The sequence below is a fragment of the Coregonus lavaretus genome, assembly GCF_964263955.1.
Source record: "Coregonus lavaretus genome assembly, contig: HAP1_SCAFFOLD_666, whole genome shotgun sequence".
Lineage (NCBI taxonomy): Eukaryota > Metazoa > Chordata > Actinopteri > Salmoniformes > Salmonidae > Coregonus > Coregonus lavaretus.
In genome coordinates this window covers 12,501-27,832 of record NW_028161339.1, presented here as the reverse complement: position 1 = coordinate 27,832, position 15,332 = coordinate 12,501, and the positions used below count along the sequence as shown (strand labels likewise).

The 15,332-nt window shown below is 44.0% G+C and overlaps 1 protein-coding gene across 1 annotated transcript in view; it reads left to right on the top strand.

The window, feature by feature from the left end:
- Positions 1-9,162: 9,162 nt before the first annotated feature.
- LOC311120788 (uromodulin-like) overlaps positions 9,163-15,332 on the top strand; it is a gene marked incomplete at its 5' end in the record, with an annotated part of 6,618 nt that continues 448 nt past the window's right edge. Inside the window, 8 exons of the mRNA XM_084195364.1 lie at positions 9,163-9,196; positions 11,761-12,234; positions 12,520-12,606; positions 13,196-13,440; positions 13,934-14,085; positions 14,348-14,593; positions 14,745-14,895; positions 15,134-15,209. Of these exons, the coding sequence (XP_084051490.1) occupies positions 9,163-9,196; positions 11,761-12,234; positions 12,520-12,606; positions 13,196-13,440; positions 13,934-14,085; positions 14,348-14,593; positions 14,745-14,895; positions 15,134-15,209 (1,465 nt within the window). The remainder of the gene's footprint in view (positions 9,197-11,760; positions 12,235-12,519; positions 12,607-13,195; positions 13,441-13,933; positions 14,086-14,347; positions 14,594-14,744; positions 14,896-15,133; positions 15,210-15,332) is intronic.

Below are 15,332 nucleotides of genomic sequence, written 5' to 3'. Positions count from 1 at the left end.
CAGGAACGGAAACCCCATATCTAGTACCTGGAAACCCCACCCCAACTCCACTACCTGAAACTACCACCACAACTCCAGTACCTGAAACCACCACCACAACTCCAGTACCTAGATCCCCCACCACATCTTCAGTACCTGAAACCACCACCACAAATCCAGTACCTGGAACAACCTTTCCTAACTCCAGTACCTGAAACCACCATCACAAATCCAGTACCTGAACCCCCAAATCTAGTACCTGGAACCCCCACCACAACTCCAGTACCTGAAACTACCACCACAACTCCAGTACCTGAAACTACCACCACAACTCCTGTACCTGGAACCACCACCCCAACTCTAGTACCCAAAACCATAACCACAACTCCAGTACCCAAAACCACCACCACAACTCCTGTACCTGGAACCCCCACCACATCTCCAGTCCCTGGAACCCCCACCACTACTCCAGTACCTGAAACCACCACCAGAACTCCAATACCTGAAACCACCACCAGAACTCCATTGCCTGGATCCCCCACAAAAACTCCAGTACCCGAAACCACCACCACAACTGTAGTACCCGAAACCACCACCACAACTCCTGTACCCGGAACCCCCACCACAACTCCAGTACCTGGAACCCCTACCACAACTCCAGTACCTGGAACCCCTACCACAACTCCATTACCTGGAACCCCCACCACAATTCCAGTACCTGAAACCACCACCAGAACTCCATTGCCTGGATCCCCCACCACAACTCCAGTGCCTGGATCCCCCACAACAACTCCAGTACCCGAAACCACCACCACAACTCTAGTACCCGAAACCACCACCACAACTCCTGTACCCGGAACCCCCACCACAACTCCAGTACCTGGAACCCCCACCACAACTCCAGTACCTGGAACCCCTACCACAACTCCATTACCTGGAACCCCCACCACAATTCCAGTACCTGAAACCCCAAATCTAGTACCTGAAACCACCACCACAACTCCTGTACCCGGAACCCCCACCACAACTCCAGTGCCTGGATCCCCCACCACAACTCCAGTACCCGAAACCACCACCACAATTCCAGTACCTGAAACCACCATCACAACTCCAGTACCTGGAACCCCCACCACAACTCCAGTACCTGGAACCCCCACCACAACTCCAGTACCTGGAACCCCTACCACAACTCCATTACCTGGAACCCCCACCACAATTCCAGTACCTGAAACCACCACCAGAACTCCATTGCCTGGATCCCCCACCACAACTCCAGTGCCTGGATCCCCCACAACAACTCCAGTACCCGAAACCACCACCACATCTCTAGTACCTGGAACCCCCACCACAACTCCATTACCTGGAACCCCTACCCCAACTCCATTACCTGGAACCCCCACCACAATTCCAATACCTGAAACCACCATCACAACTCCAGTACCTGGAACCCCTACCACAACTCCATTACCTGGAACCACCACCACAATTCCAGTACCTGAAACCCCAATTCCAGTACCTGAAACCACCACTACAACAACTGGCCAAATAGCTGTCACCACCATCAAGGAACCTACGCTTTCTCCTATCACGGCCCCAGAGCTGGTGTGTGGGCGGAGCCTGGTACTGGTGGGTCTAAACAGGGCCCACCTGGAGGCTGCTGGTCTGAACGCTTCCTCTGCTCATCTGTCTGACGGACGCTGCTCTGCCCACGAGGATCGTAATGGCACAGTGTGGTACCAGGTGGAGCGCAGGGAGGGACGCTGTGGAAACATTCTGGAGGTGAGAACACATTTCCTCAATGTCTGACTGGAGGTTATTCAACACTGGAAGAGTTTTGATTATAACTGATCCTTAATGTTTGTAGGTTTGTGTATAAGGCCTTAATGTTAGTAGGTCTGTGTATAAGACCTTAATGTTAGTAGGTCTGTGTATAAGACCTTAATGTTAGTAGGTCTGTGTATAAGACCTTAATGTTAGTACGTCTGTGTATAAGACCTTAATGTTAGTAGGTCTGTGTATAAGACCTTAATGTTAGTACGTCTGTGTATAAGACCTGAGTATCAATTTAACTGTGAACACTTCTCTTCTTCTATTTCAGACTAACACCACCCATGCTGTCTACTCCAACAGCTTATTCGTTTATCCAGTAGATGGGCGAATCGACTCTCTCTCCCAACCCGTGAGCTATCCTCTCTCCTGTGTCTATCCTCTGGAGACAGAGAGCAGCCTGGATGTGGCCATCAAACCATACCTACCGTGAGAAAATACACCACATATCATTCCGCTTTCTTTGTGCAGACCAGCCATAATGACATAACATTTTTCATTTGATCAAGGATGTAGAATGACAGGATAACGTATTTAAGCTGTGCCTACGCATTGGTTAGGTCTGCCAGTACACCTGTCAATCTACCTCCTTGATTTTATGTTTGCAAACTTTGATTTGATTTGTGGCTTCACCTCTTGACAGACCTGGTAATGGAGTTGTTAGAGTCGGTGCCAAGGCCAGAGCCTCCATGTCTCTGTACCTTAACGCCAACTACACAGAGCCTTACCCAGCAGGCAGAGTCACCATGCCGGTGGGCTCCACCCTGCATGTGGGCGTGTCTGTAGAGGTGGGCGTGTCTGTAGAGGAGTCCGAGGCAGAGCGTTACGTGGTCGTTCTAGACAACTGCTACGCCACGGAATCCCCCAGCCCAGATGACCTCCCGCGGTTCTACTTGATTCAACACAGGTCTGTGACTCTATTCATCAGCTGTTTGCATGTGCGTTTGTGCTATGTGTGTGTGTGTGTAGTAGGAGTTGGTATGTACGTGTAGCTGTAAATACCTTGAACCCTACACTTTGCGGCTTCTTGGCTCTTCTCCCAGGTGTCCTAGCAATCGAACCCAGGTGAGGGTGGAGGAGAGCGGCTCGTCCCTCAGGGCTCGCTTCTCTGCTCTGCTGTTCCTCTACCAGGGGGACTACTGGGACGTCTTCCTGCACTGCAGCCTCAGCCTGTGTGACCAGAGGAGCTCCTCCTGCACTCCGGTTAGTCCTCAAATCCTCCACAGTCTCTCTTGACTCTCTGACTTGGTCTTGGTTTGGTCTCTCTGACTCTGACTTATTTTTTAAGTTTCTCTGACTTAGTGTTTGGTCTCCTTAGTGTTTGGTCTTTCTGACTTAGTGTTTGATCTCTCTGACTTAGTGTTTGGTTTCTCTGACTTAGTGTTTGGTCTCTCTGACTTAGTGTTTGGTCTCGCTGACTTAGTGTTTGATCTCTGACTTAGTGTTTGGTTTCTCTGACTTAGTGTTTGGTCTCTCTGACTTAGTGTTTGGTCTCGCTGACTTAGTGTTTGATCTCTCTGACTTAGTGTTTGGTCTCTCTGACTTAGTGTTTGGTCTCTCTGACTTAGTGTTTGGTCTCTCTCACTCTACAGGTGTGCCCTGGGGGGAGATCCCGCTCTGTGTCCAAGTCCGTCCCCCTCAAACCCCACACCATCGGGCCAATCACCTGTGAGTTTTTAATTCAAGTTTAGTTAATGAGATAATATACCACATAGGCTTTAGGTCTACAATAAGTAGCTAACTACTTTCGTTGTGGTGTGTTTTAAGCGACCAGCTGCAGGGTGCCAGCGAACGGTGGCTGTTTTTGATGATTCAACATGTAGAAAAAGTGACGGTTGTTCTGGTGTATTTCCTCTCTAACTGTCTGATTCTCTTTGACCCCCAGGGGCCCAGAGTCTGGATTGAGCCTTGGGAACCCCCCAGCATGTCATATGAAGGATGGGGTCCCTCCTCCACTACTCCCCTGATCTCCATCCAGACCTACAGCCCAGTATAGCTTTCAAGGTCACAGAAATACTGTATTGATTATAGTAATTCATTTATGCAATACAGTGTGATTTCATTGTACTGTGTATGTTGTATACATGTAGACTTGCATTGTTTTTGAGGACTGATCATTTCCTCAAATCATTGTGTAAGTGCCAACCAAACCTGAGTTGCTGTGTGTGTATGCTGTGATTTGATTATGACAATAAATAACTGATGATGAAACACATTGTCTAATGATTGTCTATTTAACAGGTTGGAAACATAGATACATGTCTATGTTTATTGTAAGGCAGGATAAATACATATTTACAAAAGGCAGAACAATGAGGGATTGAGGCAGAACAACGTGTGGCTTATTTGGTATAGGAGAAAGTACTAATAGACCATAGCAGCTTTTAGGAAAGCTGGCTAAACTTGTTAAAGACAAGTGACATTCAAGATACATGTTTAGTCAATGTTCTGGACACTTCCTAGGTTGTCTTACTAAAGCAGTAGGACCATTAGTCATATTGGTGTTAGAAATAGTGCTGTTTAAGTTCCACTGTAGAAGAACACAATAAACTACATCAGAATGACCATGACAGTCTGAGTAGTAGTTAATGATGCTCCTTTCTTATGGCTCCATTGTTACTGTTGGTTGAGGACCTTCCACTTCTCTCCATTGTTACTGTTGGTTGAGGACCTTCCACTTCTCTCCATTGTTACTGTTGGTTGAGGACCTTCCACTTCTCTCCATTGTTACTGCTGGTTAAGGACCTTCCACTTCTCTCCATTGTTACTGCTGGTTGAGGACCTTCCACTTCTCTCCATTGTTACTGTTGGTTGAGGACCTTCCACTTCTCTCCATTGTTACTGTTGGTTGAGGACCTTCCACTTCTCTCCATTGTTACTGTTGGTTGAGGACCTTCCACTTCTCTCCATTGTTACTGTTGGTTGAGGACCTTCCACTTCTCTCCATTGTTACTGTTGGTTGAGGACCTTCCACTTCTCTCCATTGTTACTGCTGGTTAAGGACCTTACACTTCTTTCCATTGTTACTGTTGGTTGAGGACCTTACACTTCTTTCCATTGTTACTGTTGGTTGAGGACCTTACACTTATTTCCATTGCTACAGTAAACTCAACGTGGGTGGTTCCTTCAGGCCCCTGTACTGTGGCCGGGATTCAGTCCAGAGCAACATTATAATAGACTTTAAAAGGTAGCTGCTCTATAACACGCCCTGGATTGAATCCAGGCCTGTGTGTGTGTGTGTGTGTGTGTGTGTGTGTGTGTGTGTGTGTGTGTGTGTTGTTTGTTTGTGTGTGTCCTATTCCCTAACTCAGAACATCATGTCCATAACCCAGTTGTGAATGTATTTAATCTGACCGCTAAGATTAACCAGTAGGCTATGTTTGATTAGGTTTTTGAGAATGGACCAGCAGATTGTTTGAACAGCATAAGATAAGGGTTGCTTGCGTAACTGACTGATGACAATTACACACGTTTATAGACACTGTGTGTGTGAGAGAGAGAGAGAGAGAGAGAGAGAGAGAGAGAGAGAGAGAGAGAGAGAGAGAGAGAGAGAGAGAGAGAGAGAGAGAGAGAGAGAGTGTGTGTTAGGAAAGCTGGCTAAACTTATTAAAGACAAGTGAAATTCATGATACATGTTTAGTCAATGTTCTGGACACTTCCAAGGTTGTCTTACCAAAGCAGTAGGACCATTAGTCATATTGGTGTTAGAAATAGTGCTGTTTAAGTTCCACTGTAGAAGAACACAATAAAATACATCAGAATGACCATGACAGTCTGAGTAGTAGTTAATGATGCTCTTTTTAATGACTCCACATGGGTAGAGCATTTTAATATTTGTGTGTGCATGCCTGTGTATATACTATTGTTGTCTCCAGTTACCTAGACAACGCGGTTGGTTAATATTTCACTACAGGATCTTGTGCCATCATCATCGACTGCCAAACAGAAGATAAGAATCCTGAAAACTGTCCTGTTCATTTACTATTGTTGGTGATGTTTGTTTACGATTCCTTATAGGATACTATACTCCTGACAACTGTCCTGTGCACACAGTCTATGGTGTCTTGCTCATGTTCGTATCAGCAGTCAGCACTCCATGTAATAGGGAAGTTTACTTTGTGCACATAACTCATTCCCGTACCCTTTAGGGAAAATAACACGTTCAAATCATAATCAAATACATATGTGTCACACTTCCTCCGAAGCTGCCTCCCCTCCTTGTTCGGGCAGGCTTCGGCGTTCGTTGTCACCGGCCTTCTAGCCACTGCCGCTCCATATCTCATCATTCCATTGTCTTGTCTTGTCTTGTCATTACACACACCTGGTTCATATCCCCTCATTAGTACATGTATAAGTGTTCCCTCTGCCCCCTTGTCCTTGTGGGTGATTGTTTCATGTGAGATGAGTGTAGCTCGGTGGAGCTATCTGTACGTTGTATTGCCAGGGTATATTTTCCCCGTGTGCCTGTATTTGTTCCAGTGCGCCTGTTTTGCGCACTGGACTGTTGACGCTATCCAGCGTAACTGTGTACGACGGAATAAACTCTGTATTCTGTGATTTACCCTCCTGCGCCTGACTCCTTCAAATCACACTCTCACAATGTGTCTGATTTACAATTTTAAATTTAGTCAAAGCTTTACAGTTCAGCTTCTGCATTTTAGAAAATATTTTACTTTGCTATTATGTTCTGCAATGGACTGAAATTACTTGGTAGAACGTCTATTTGATTTAAAGTCACATGTTTATACACTCTTAGAAAAAAGGGTTCCGAAAGGGTTGTTCGTCTGTCCCCATAGGATAACCCTTTTTGCTTCCAGGTAGAACTCTTTTTGCTTCCATGTAGAACCTTCTGGGGAAAGGGTTCTACATGGAACCCAATAGGGTTCTACATAGAAACAAAAGGGTTATACCTGGAACCAAAAAGGGATCTTCAAAGGGTTCCACTGTGGAGACAGCCAAATAATCCTTTTAGGTTCTAGATAGCACAATTTTTTTAAAGAGTGTAGACATGGCTGTTTACAAAAGGTTGGACAAAAGGCTGCAGTAAAGGGGACTGTGTCCTTTGCCATGACCACATGTACACTCATCCTACATCCTATTTAAAAGGCTATTTTCGCCTTAAAAATAAAAGTATATTTTTGAAAGTGATGTAAATGGATACAATTAGTGGAATCATGCAATATTCATAATGCTGAACAAGGTTGGAATGTTGTAATATAAATTCAACAAATAACAAGAGGGGCTTTTATTTTGAAGGCGAACCGCAAATTCCACTATTGTGGCTAATTCTTATTGTGGCTACCTTCATTGACCAAATGCGAACACTGTCTTATAAATTAGTCATATTTTAGATTATGACACCTAGCTAGATAGTTAGCTAGCAAACTATAGCGACTGAAACAGATGATGTTGTTTTGCTATGTTTTTGGGGAAGAACATTGTTTGCGTCCATCAACAGTTCCAGAGCTTGAAGAAGTGTGTCTGCCTCGTGCGCCAGCGGCAGGTGCGCGAGACAAAACATTACCAGCATCATAGCATACCTATCGGTGAATCGCTGTGACATATGAAATACGAGTGATAGTGTAATCAATGTGTAATAACTACGTAAAAAAGTTATAAACGTGTTCAAATATTATGTGACGTACACTCATATCCAGGTCCTGATTGGTCAACAAGCTTATTTGATGCGTCAAATAGTGTTATTTGTGGTGTATCTTTTTTTTTACAAGCAAAGAATGGCGTTCCATACTATTTAGGTATGCAATACTATTTATATACTATACACCATTATGACAACCTTGGCACTCAGAGGATCTAAAGTATTTTATCTGTGATGACAGAAAAGCAAGTCTGATGACTGTTTGACAATGGGAAGATGGGGGTGTAAATACAACTCAATGGTGAGAGGTGCCATATTGTTCCTAAGGAAAAACCATTTAGATGAACATTTTAATAGTACATCTTACAACAACAAAAATAGGCCTATTTCTTGCCTTGTTTAAGCAATAGCCTCTTGAAGCAAAGAAGAATTTACTGTGAGGAAGTCATTTCCCTCCAGGTTGAGGAGAATGCAAGCTCATTGGAGAGGTTACATCTGCCCGATTGCATCCCCCACATCCTTGCCACCTTTTACAGGAGAAACCTAATCTAAAGAAATGAGACAATTATTTGTAATGACGTCACATCAAAAGAGTCTCCTCAGACAAGGATGTTTCTCCACAAGCTTGGTCCATGTGTGTAAGCAACTGTTTGTCTAGTCCAAACAATAGGTGTGCCATACCCCCACAGATGTAGGCTCTGGCTTTCTGCAGTGCTGAATGCTGAGTTGGGCTTGTGGATTCTTTCATTCAAGATTTCTGTGGTAATGAAAAAGCACGAAATAATGTGAAATTTACTAGAACTAAACAACATGCAAATGTGTGGTTTGAGACAGGGAGATGACATGGGGCCTGTCCCCTCAGTTTCAATGACACAGCTATACTCAAAGTTACCAATACATGAATCCAACAAAATAATTTCCCAAGTTTGAGGCAAATGTTATAAGAGAACAGTGAAAACAAAATGATAAATTAGACATTTAAGCAAACAAAGATGAATATTTTAGCAATATATTTAATGGTCTATCATGCTGAAAATTGAATTTGATTAACCTACCTTAAAGTAGCACCCACTGAAAATCACAATTGCTGTTGTCTTCTCTCTGCCTTGAATCAGCTGAGAGAGATTCTCAGACTAGTGGTCTGCTGCACTCACCCACTTTCAGCCACAAATAATCTCATTTAAACGTCAATACTATACCTTTGCTTGTCATTCACACCTAATGGCACCACACCAGAGATGTAACTCTGATCTACTTCCCTTCAGACCTGTGTGCCCCTTGTAATAGAGTACTGCAAAAAGAACTACACTACTGTAGTTAACTTGATATTTCCCTTCCATTAACTTTATACTTGGCAGTTTATCAGTTCGACCTGTCCCCAAGGGCCCTCACAGTGTTCTACAGGAGCACCATTGAGAGCATACTATTGGGCTGCATCACAGCCTGGTGCGGCAACTCCACCGCCGCTGACCGCAAGGCACTACAGAGGGTGGTACTCAGCCGAACATACCGTTGGTGCACACTGCCTACTCTCCAGGACACCTACAACACCAGGTGTCGCAGGAAGACCAAGACGATCATCAGGGACCTTGGCCACCCGAGCCACGGCCTGTTCTCCCCGCTTCCATCACTCAGATGCAGCCCCCCCCCCCCCCCCCACACATTCTCATCCCTCAGATCAGCTCAGCAGTCAATGATTAGATTAGATTAGATTAGTCACATGCACAGGGTCACAGATGTAATGAGAATGGATGAGAATGGGGAAAACAGGTGTGGCTCGGGTGGTGTCAGGTGTGGCAAGGTGTTAAGATGTTTGCTCTTATTTGAATTTCAAATATTGATTTTACCATTTAAAACACTCATTTCCTCCTTCGGCATATGTATATAAATCAAGCAGGTATGGCACCTTCTACCACAAACAAAGGCACACTCCAGACTGGTAAGATTGACTCTATTGTTTCTAAGATTGTGTTGCGACGTCCATCAGAAAAGCTGCAAAGACTTATCCGTCAACTACTTGAAAACAGAGAACAGCGTTTCTGCCACCTCTGCGTTAGACATGCATTTCATGAGTTTTGGTTTGAAGGCACCCCAATAGGAAATCTCTCCTGATTGACTGGGCCAGTTATTTGGGGAAGATTTGACTGTTAATAGTGAATTAATAGCTAAATCAAACCCCTCTCTCCCCTTACAATGTTGCACCACAGGTGTCCGTGGTAACCAAAATCATCACAAACAGGTACGTTTGATAATTTCTTCAGTATTACAGTACTACAGCATGAATATCTGTATCTGTATCTGTATTTGGTTAATGCTGTATTGTATCTGTAGAGATATCTCAGAGGACAAATAACAACCAATCAGTCACATCGAAGGCCACTGAAATCAGTTCCAAAAGGTAAGTGCTCTCTCTCAACTAGAAGAATCTTGCCACTTTTGATATAATGTAGTTTATGTTGCGTAACGTATTGTAATGACTTTGGTGATGATGATGCTACTTTCTCTACCTGACTATGTTTTAACAGACCTTTGACAACCTTTGAGTGTGTTGCTGTTAATCACATTTTTGGTATATTCATCAATATTGTTTCAGATATGTTTCCACTGCCCTCTTCACTTCACTTTGCTCCTCAATGCATTCACAATTTTACAATTCTTGGTATTATTTTTTTTCAGTCGTGTGTCTGATCTGAAGAGAATCTGAACAGAATGATGTCATTGGGTGTTCTGCTGGTGCTCCTGTTATTTAAGCATGTTACTGCAGACATCTCAGGTAAAGGGTTGATTGGCTTTTTACCGTTTAGGTAAAGGAATGAGAGAATATTGCTGCTCCCCAGTGCTTTATTCCTGCACCCAAAATAGCAATGTTCAGTGTGCGGATCTCTCATTTCTTATCTCAGTGTATTATTTATTTTAGCCCAGCACCCTCATTCTCAAGTTCAGGATGTAGATATCACCCTCGTTGTCAAGTTCAGGATGTAGATATCACCCTCGTTGTCAAGTTCAGGATGTAGATATCACCCTCATTCTCAAGTTCAGGATGTAGATATCACCCTCATTCTCAAGTTCAGGATGTAGATATCACCCTCATTCTCAAGTTCAGGATGTAGATATCACCCTCGTTCTCAAGTTCAGGATGTAGATATCACGCTCGTTCTCAAGTTCAGGATGTAGATATCACCCTCATTCTCAAGTTCAGGATGTAGATATCACCCTTGTTCTCAAGTTCAGGATGTAGATATCACCCTCGTTCTCAAGTTCAGGATGTAGATATCATCCTCATTCTCAAGTTCAGGATGTAGATATCACCCTCGTTCTCAAGTTCAGGATGTAGATATCACCCTCATTCTCAAGTTCAGGATGTAGCAATCACCCTCGTTCTCAAGTTCAGGATGTAGATATCACCCTCGTTGTCAAGTTCAGGATGTAGATATCACCCTCATTCTCAAGTTCAGGATGTAGATATCACCCTCATTCTCAAGTTCAGGATGTAGATATCACCCTCATTCTCAAGTTCAGGATGTAGATATCACCCTCGTTCTCAAGTTCAGGATGTAGATATCACGCTCGTTCTCAAGTTCAGGATGTAGATATCACCCTCATTCTCAAGTTCAGGATGTAGATATCACCCTTGTTCTCAAGTTCAGGATGTAGATATCACCCTCGTTCTCAAGTTCAGGATGTAGATATCATCCTCATTCTCAAGTTCAGGATGTAGATATCACCCTCGTTCTCAAGTTCAGGATGTAGATATCACCCTCATTCTCAAGTTCAGGATGTAGATATCACCCTCATTCTCAAGTTCAGGATGTAGATATCACCCTCGTTCTCAAGTTCCGGATGTAGATATTACCCTCATTCTCAAGTTCAGGATGTAGATATCACCCTCATTCTCAAGTTCAGGATGTAGATATCACCCTCATTCTCAAGTTCAGGATGTAGATATCACCCTCATTCTCAAGTTCAGGATGTAGATATCACCCTCATTCTCAAGTTCAGGATGTAGCAATCACCCTCATTCTCAAGTTCCAGATGTAGATATCACCCTCATTCTCAAGTTCCGGATGTAGATATCACCCTCATTCTCAAGTTCAGGATGTAGATATCACCCTCGTTCTCAAGTTCAGGATGTAGATATCACCCTAGTTCTCAAGTTCAGGATGTAGATATCACCCTCGTTCTCAAGTTCAGGTTGTAGACATCACCCTCATTTTCTTTATTGCCAGTGTTTCAATTCTGGAGAGCGAGCCATTGGGATGCATCCCAACTGGCTTCCTAATCCCTATATAGTGCACTACCTTTAACCATAGCCCAGGGATATCATATGTTTTTATGGGGGGGGGTTGTTTTCGCAGGTGTGGTTGTTGCCAATTCTATCCGGTTTAGCTGTGGGGGCACACAGTGTCCAGTGGGACAGGACTGTATCAGTGTCGGTGGAATACTTCGCTGTGCAGACCCATGCCAGACCTACACCGAACTGAAAGACGACTGGCGCGCCACCAACTACAACAGCCAGGTTAATGGGGGCTCACACTGCGACCAGAGCATCAACTGGCAGGGCTGGTATCGCCTGTTCCTGGGGAACACCGGTGTTCAGATGCCAGAGAGGTGTGTGGAGATGAACATGTGTGGAACCCACGCCCCCATGTGGCTCACAGATCCCCATCCCCAGCTGTCAGACGGAGTGGTTCAGAGGGCTGTCTGTGGGAGCTGGACAAGTGGCTGCTGCACATTTAAACAAAATCCCATCCATGTCAAAGCCTGCTATGGAAACTACTATGTCTACAAGTTTGTCCCTGCAGTAGGCTGCAACTTGGCCTACTGTGCAGGTATGTACCATCATAATGTGCTTTTTACTGATTCTTAAAGACATTAAGAATGTTCCAAAGTGTCCAATTCACTCTCTGAACCCAGAACCAAGTGTCTGCATTTATATGAACAGTATTTAAAGACATACTTTAGACACCACACAACGGTTGCCTAAACATTTTTTTGTGGAACTCATCTGTGGTATCACAACCGTAGTGACAAATACATTGTACATCAGTTGTATAACCTGCGTGTGTACTAGACACAGAAAATCCATGAATCCCCCTCCCCCTCTGCTGTTCCAGACGTCAACACCAAGGTGTGTTCTACCTGTAGAAACGATGAGACCTGTATGAGTGACAACAAGATCAACTGGAGGTGTGAGAGGAATGGTGAGTGTTAAGAAAAACACATCTTACTTTTCAGTGATTGATTGACTTATTGGGAAAAAGATGCACTGAGTAAAACCCAGGGGTTAAATCGATTTCCAACATTTTCCAACTTCTCATGGAATACATTCAACACTGAGAAAACAACACAGCACATAGTAAATCAATAACTACAAAGAATAGATACAGGAATATGAAAATTCAACCTATTCTGATCCCATCATTCATGGACTCTATCATACATGAATAAACCTATTATCATTATCAATACAACTATAACAGCTAAGATGTGGCTGATAGTCATTTTGTATTCACTATTTGCTCTTGGAACCTGGCTGATAGTCATTTTGTGTTCACTATTTGCTCTTGGCACCTGGCTGATAGTCATTTTGTATTCACTATTTGCTCTTGGTACCTGGCTGATAGTCATTTTGTGTTCACTATTTGCTCTTGGCACCTGGCTGATAGTCATTTTGTGTTCACTATTTGCTCTTGGCACCTGGCTGATAGTCATTTTGTATTCTCTTGTTTTTCTCTATTCCTCTCTTTCATCCTTTCTCTACTGCCCCTCTCTATCAACCTTTTAAAACAGCCCCTACACCCACAACTACAACAACTCGGATAACCACCACCAATCCTCCTATCATGGCTCCAGAGGTAGTGTGTGGGCGGAGCCTGGTACAGGTGGGTCTCAACAAGGCTAACCTGAAGGCCGCTGGTCTGAACGCTTCCACAGCTCACCTGGCCGACCCTAGGTGCTCCGCCCACGAGGATCATAACGGAACGGTGTGGTACCAGGTGGAGCGCAGGGAAGGACGCTGTGGAAACATTCTGGAGGTGAGAACACATTACCTCAATGTCTGACTGGAGGTTATTCAACACTGGAAGAGTTTTGTTTATAACTGATCCTTAATGTTAGTAGGTCTGTGTTTAAGGACTTAATGTTAGTAGGTCTGTGTATAAGACCTTAATGTTAGTAGGTCTGTGTATAAGACCTTAATGTTAGTAGGTCTGTGTATAAGACCTTAATGTTAGTAGGTCTGTGTATAAGACCTTAATGTTAGTAGGTCTGTGTATAAGACCTTAATGTTAGTAGGTCTGTGTATAAGACCTTAATGTTAGTAGGTCTGTGTATAAGACCTTAATGCTAGTACGTCTGTGTATAAGACCTTAATGTTAGTAGGTCTGTGTATAAGGCCTTAATGTTAGTAGGTCTGTGTATAAGACCTTAATGTTAGTAGGTCTGTGTATAAGGCCTTAATGTTAGTAGGTCTGTGTATAAGACCTGAGTATCAATTTAACTGTGAACACTTCTCTTCTTCTATTTCAGACTAACACCACCCATGCTGTCTACTCCAACAGCTTATTCGTTTATCCAGTAGATGGGAGAAACAAATCCCAACCCGTGAGCTATCCTCTCTCCTGTGTCTATCCTCTGGAGACAGAGAGCAGCCTGGATGTGGCCATCAGACCCTACCTACCGTGAGAAAATACACAGAACGTTTATTACTTTTATTCTGTTTTCTTTGTGCAGAACAGACCAGTCATTATGACATCAAACTCTTTTTAATAATTGTGTCTTCTGGTGTTTTCCAATTGAATATATTGTTATACATGAAACACCTACATTAAGTCTTCATATGTAATAACTGTTAGGAATATTTTTTTTTATAACTTTGATATCTGTACTTATAAAGCTGTCTAATATCTGATGTCTTTTGGCTTCATGTTCACCCCTTGATAGAAATGATCATGGAGTTGTTGGAGTCGGTGCCAAGGCCAGAGCCTCCATGTTTCTGTATCGTTTATCCAACTACACAGAGCCTTACCCAGCTGGTGAAGTCCTCCTGCCGATTGGTTCCACCCTGCACGTGGGCGTGTCCGTAGAGGAGTCTGGGATGGAACGTTTTGTTGTTGTTCTGGAGGACTGCTACGCCACCCAATCCCCCAACCCGGATAACCTCCCGCGGACCTACATGATTCAGGACAGGTCCATGACTCTATTCATCAGCTGTTTGCATATCTATGTGTGGTTGTTTTATGTGTGTGTGAAGTATGGTATGTTTGTTGCTCTGTAAGGTCAGTGTAGCCGTGCATACCTTGAAACCCTAACCTTTGCTGTTTCTTGGCTCTTCTCCCAGGTGTTCTAGAAATCGTACCCAGGTGACCGTGGAGGAAAGTGGCTCGTCCCTCAGGGCTCGCTTCTCTGCTGTGTTGCAGGTGGACTACCGTTACGTCTTCCTGCACTGCAGCCTCAGCCTGTGTGACCAGAGGAGCTCCTCCTGCACTCCGGTGAGTCCTCAACTCCTCCACGTTCTCTCTGACTCTTTGACTTAGTGTTTGTCTCTCAAACGCAGTGTTTGGTCTCTCTGACTTAATGGTTGGTTTCTCTGACTTAGTGTTTGGTCTCACCGACTTAGTGTTTGGTCTCACCGACTTAGTGTTTGGTCTCACCGACTTAGTGTTTGGTCTCACCGACTTAGTGTTTGGTCTCTCCAACTGAGTTTTTGGTCTCTATCTCTCTCTACAGGTGTGCTCCGGAAGGAAATCTCGCTCTGTGTCCGATTCTGTCCTCCTCAAGCCCCTAGCCATCGGGCCAATCAGCTGTGAGTATTTTATTCAAGTTTAGTTCATAAGCTAATATACCACATAGGATTTAGGCAATAAGTAGCTGACTGCTGTCGCCAAGCTGTGTTTTAATGACCACCTGCTGGGTGCCAGCGAACGGT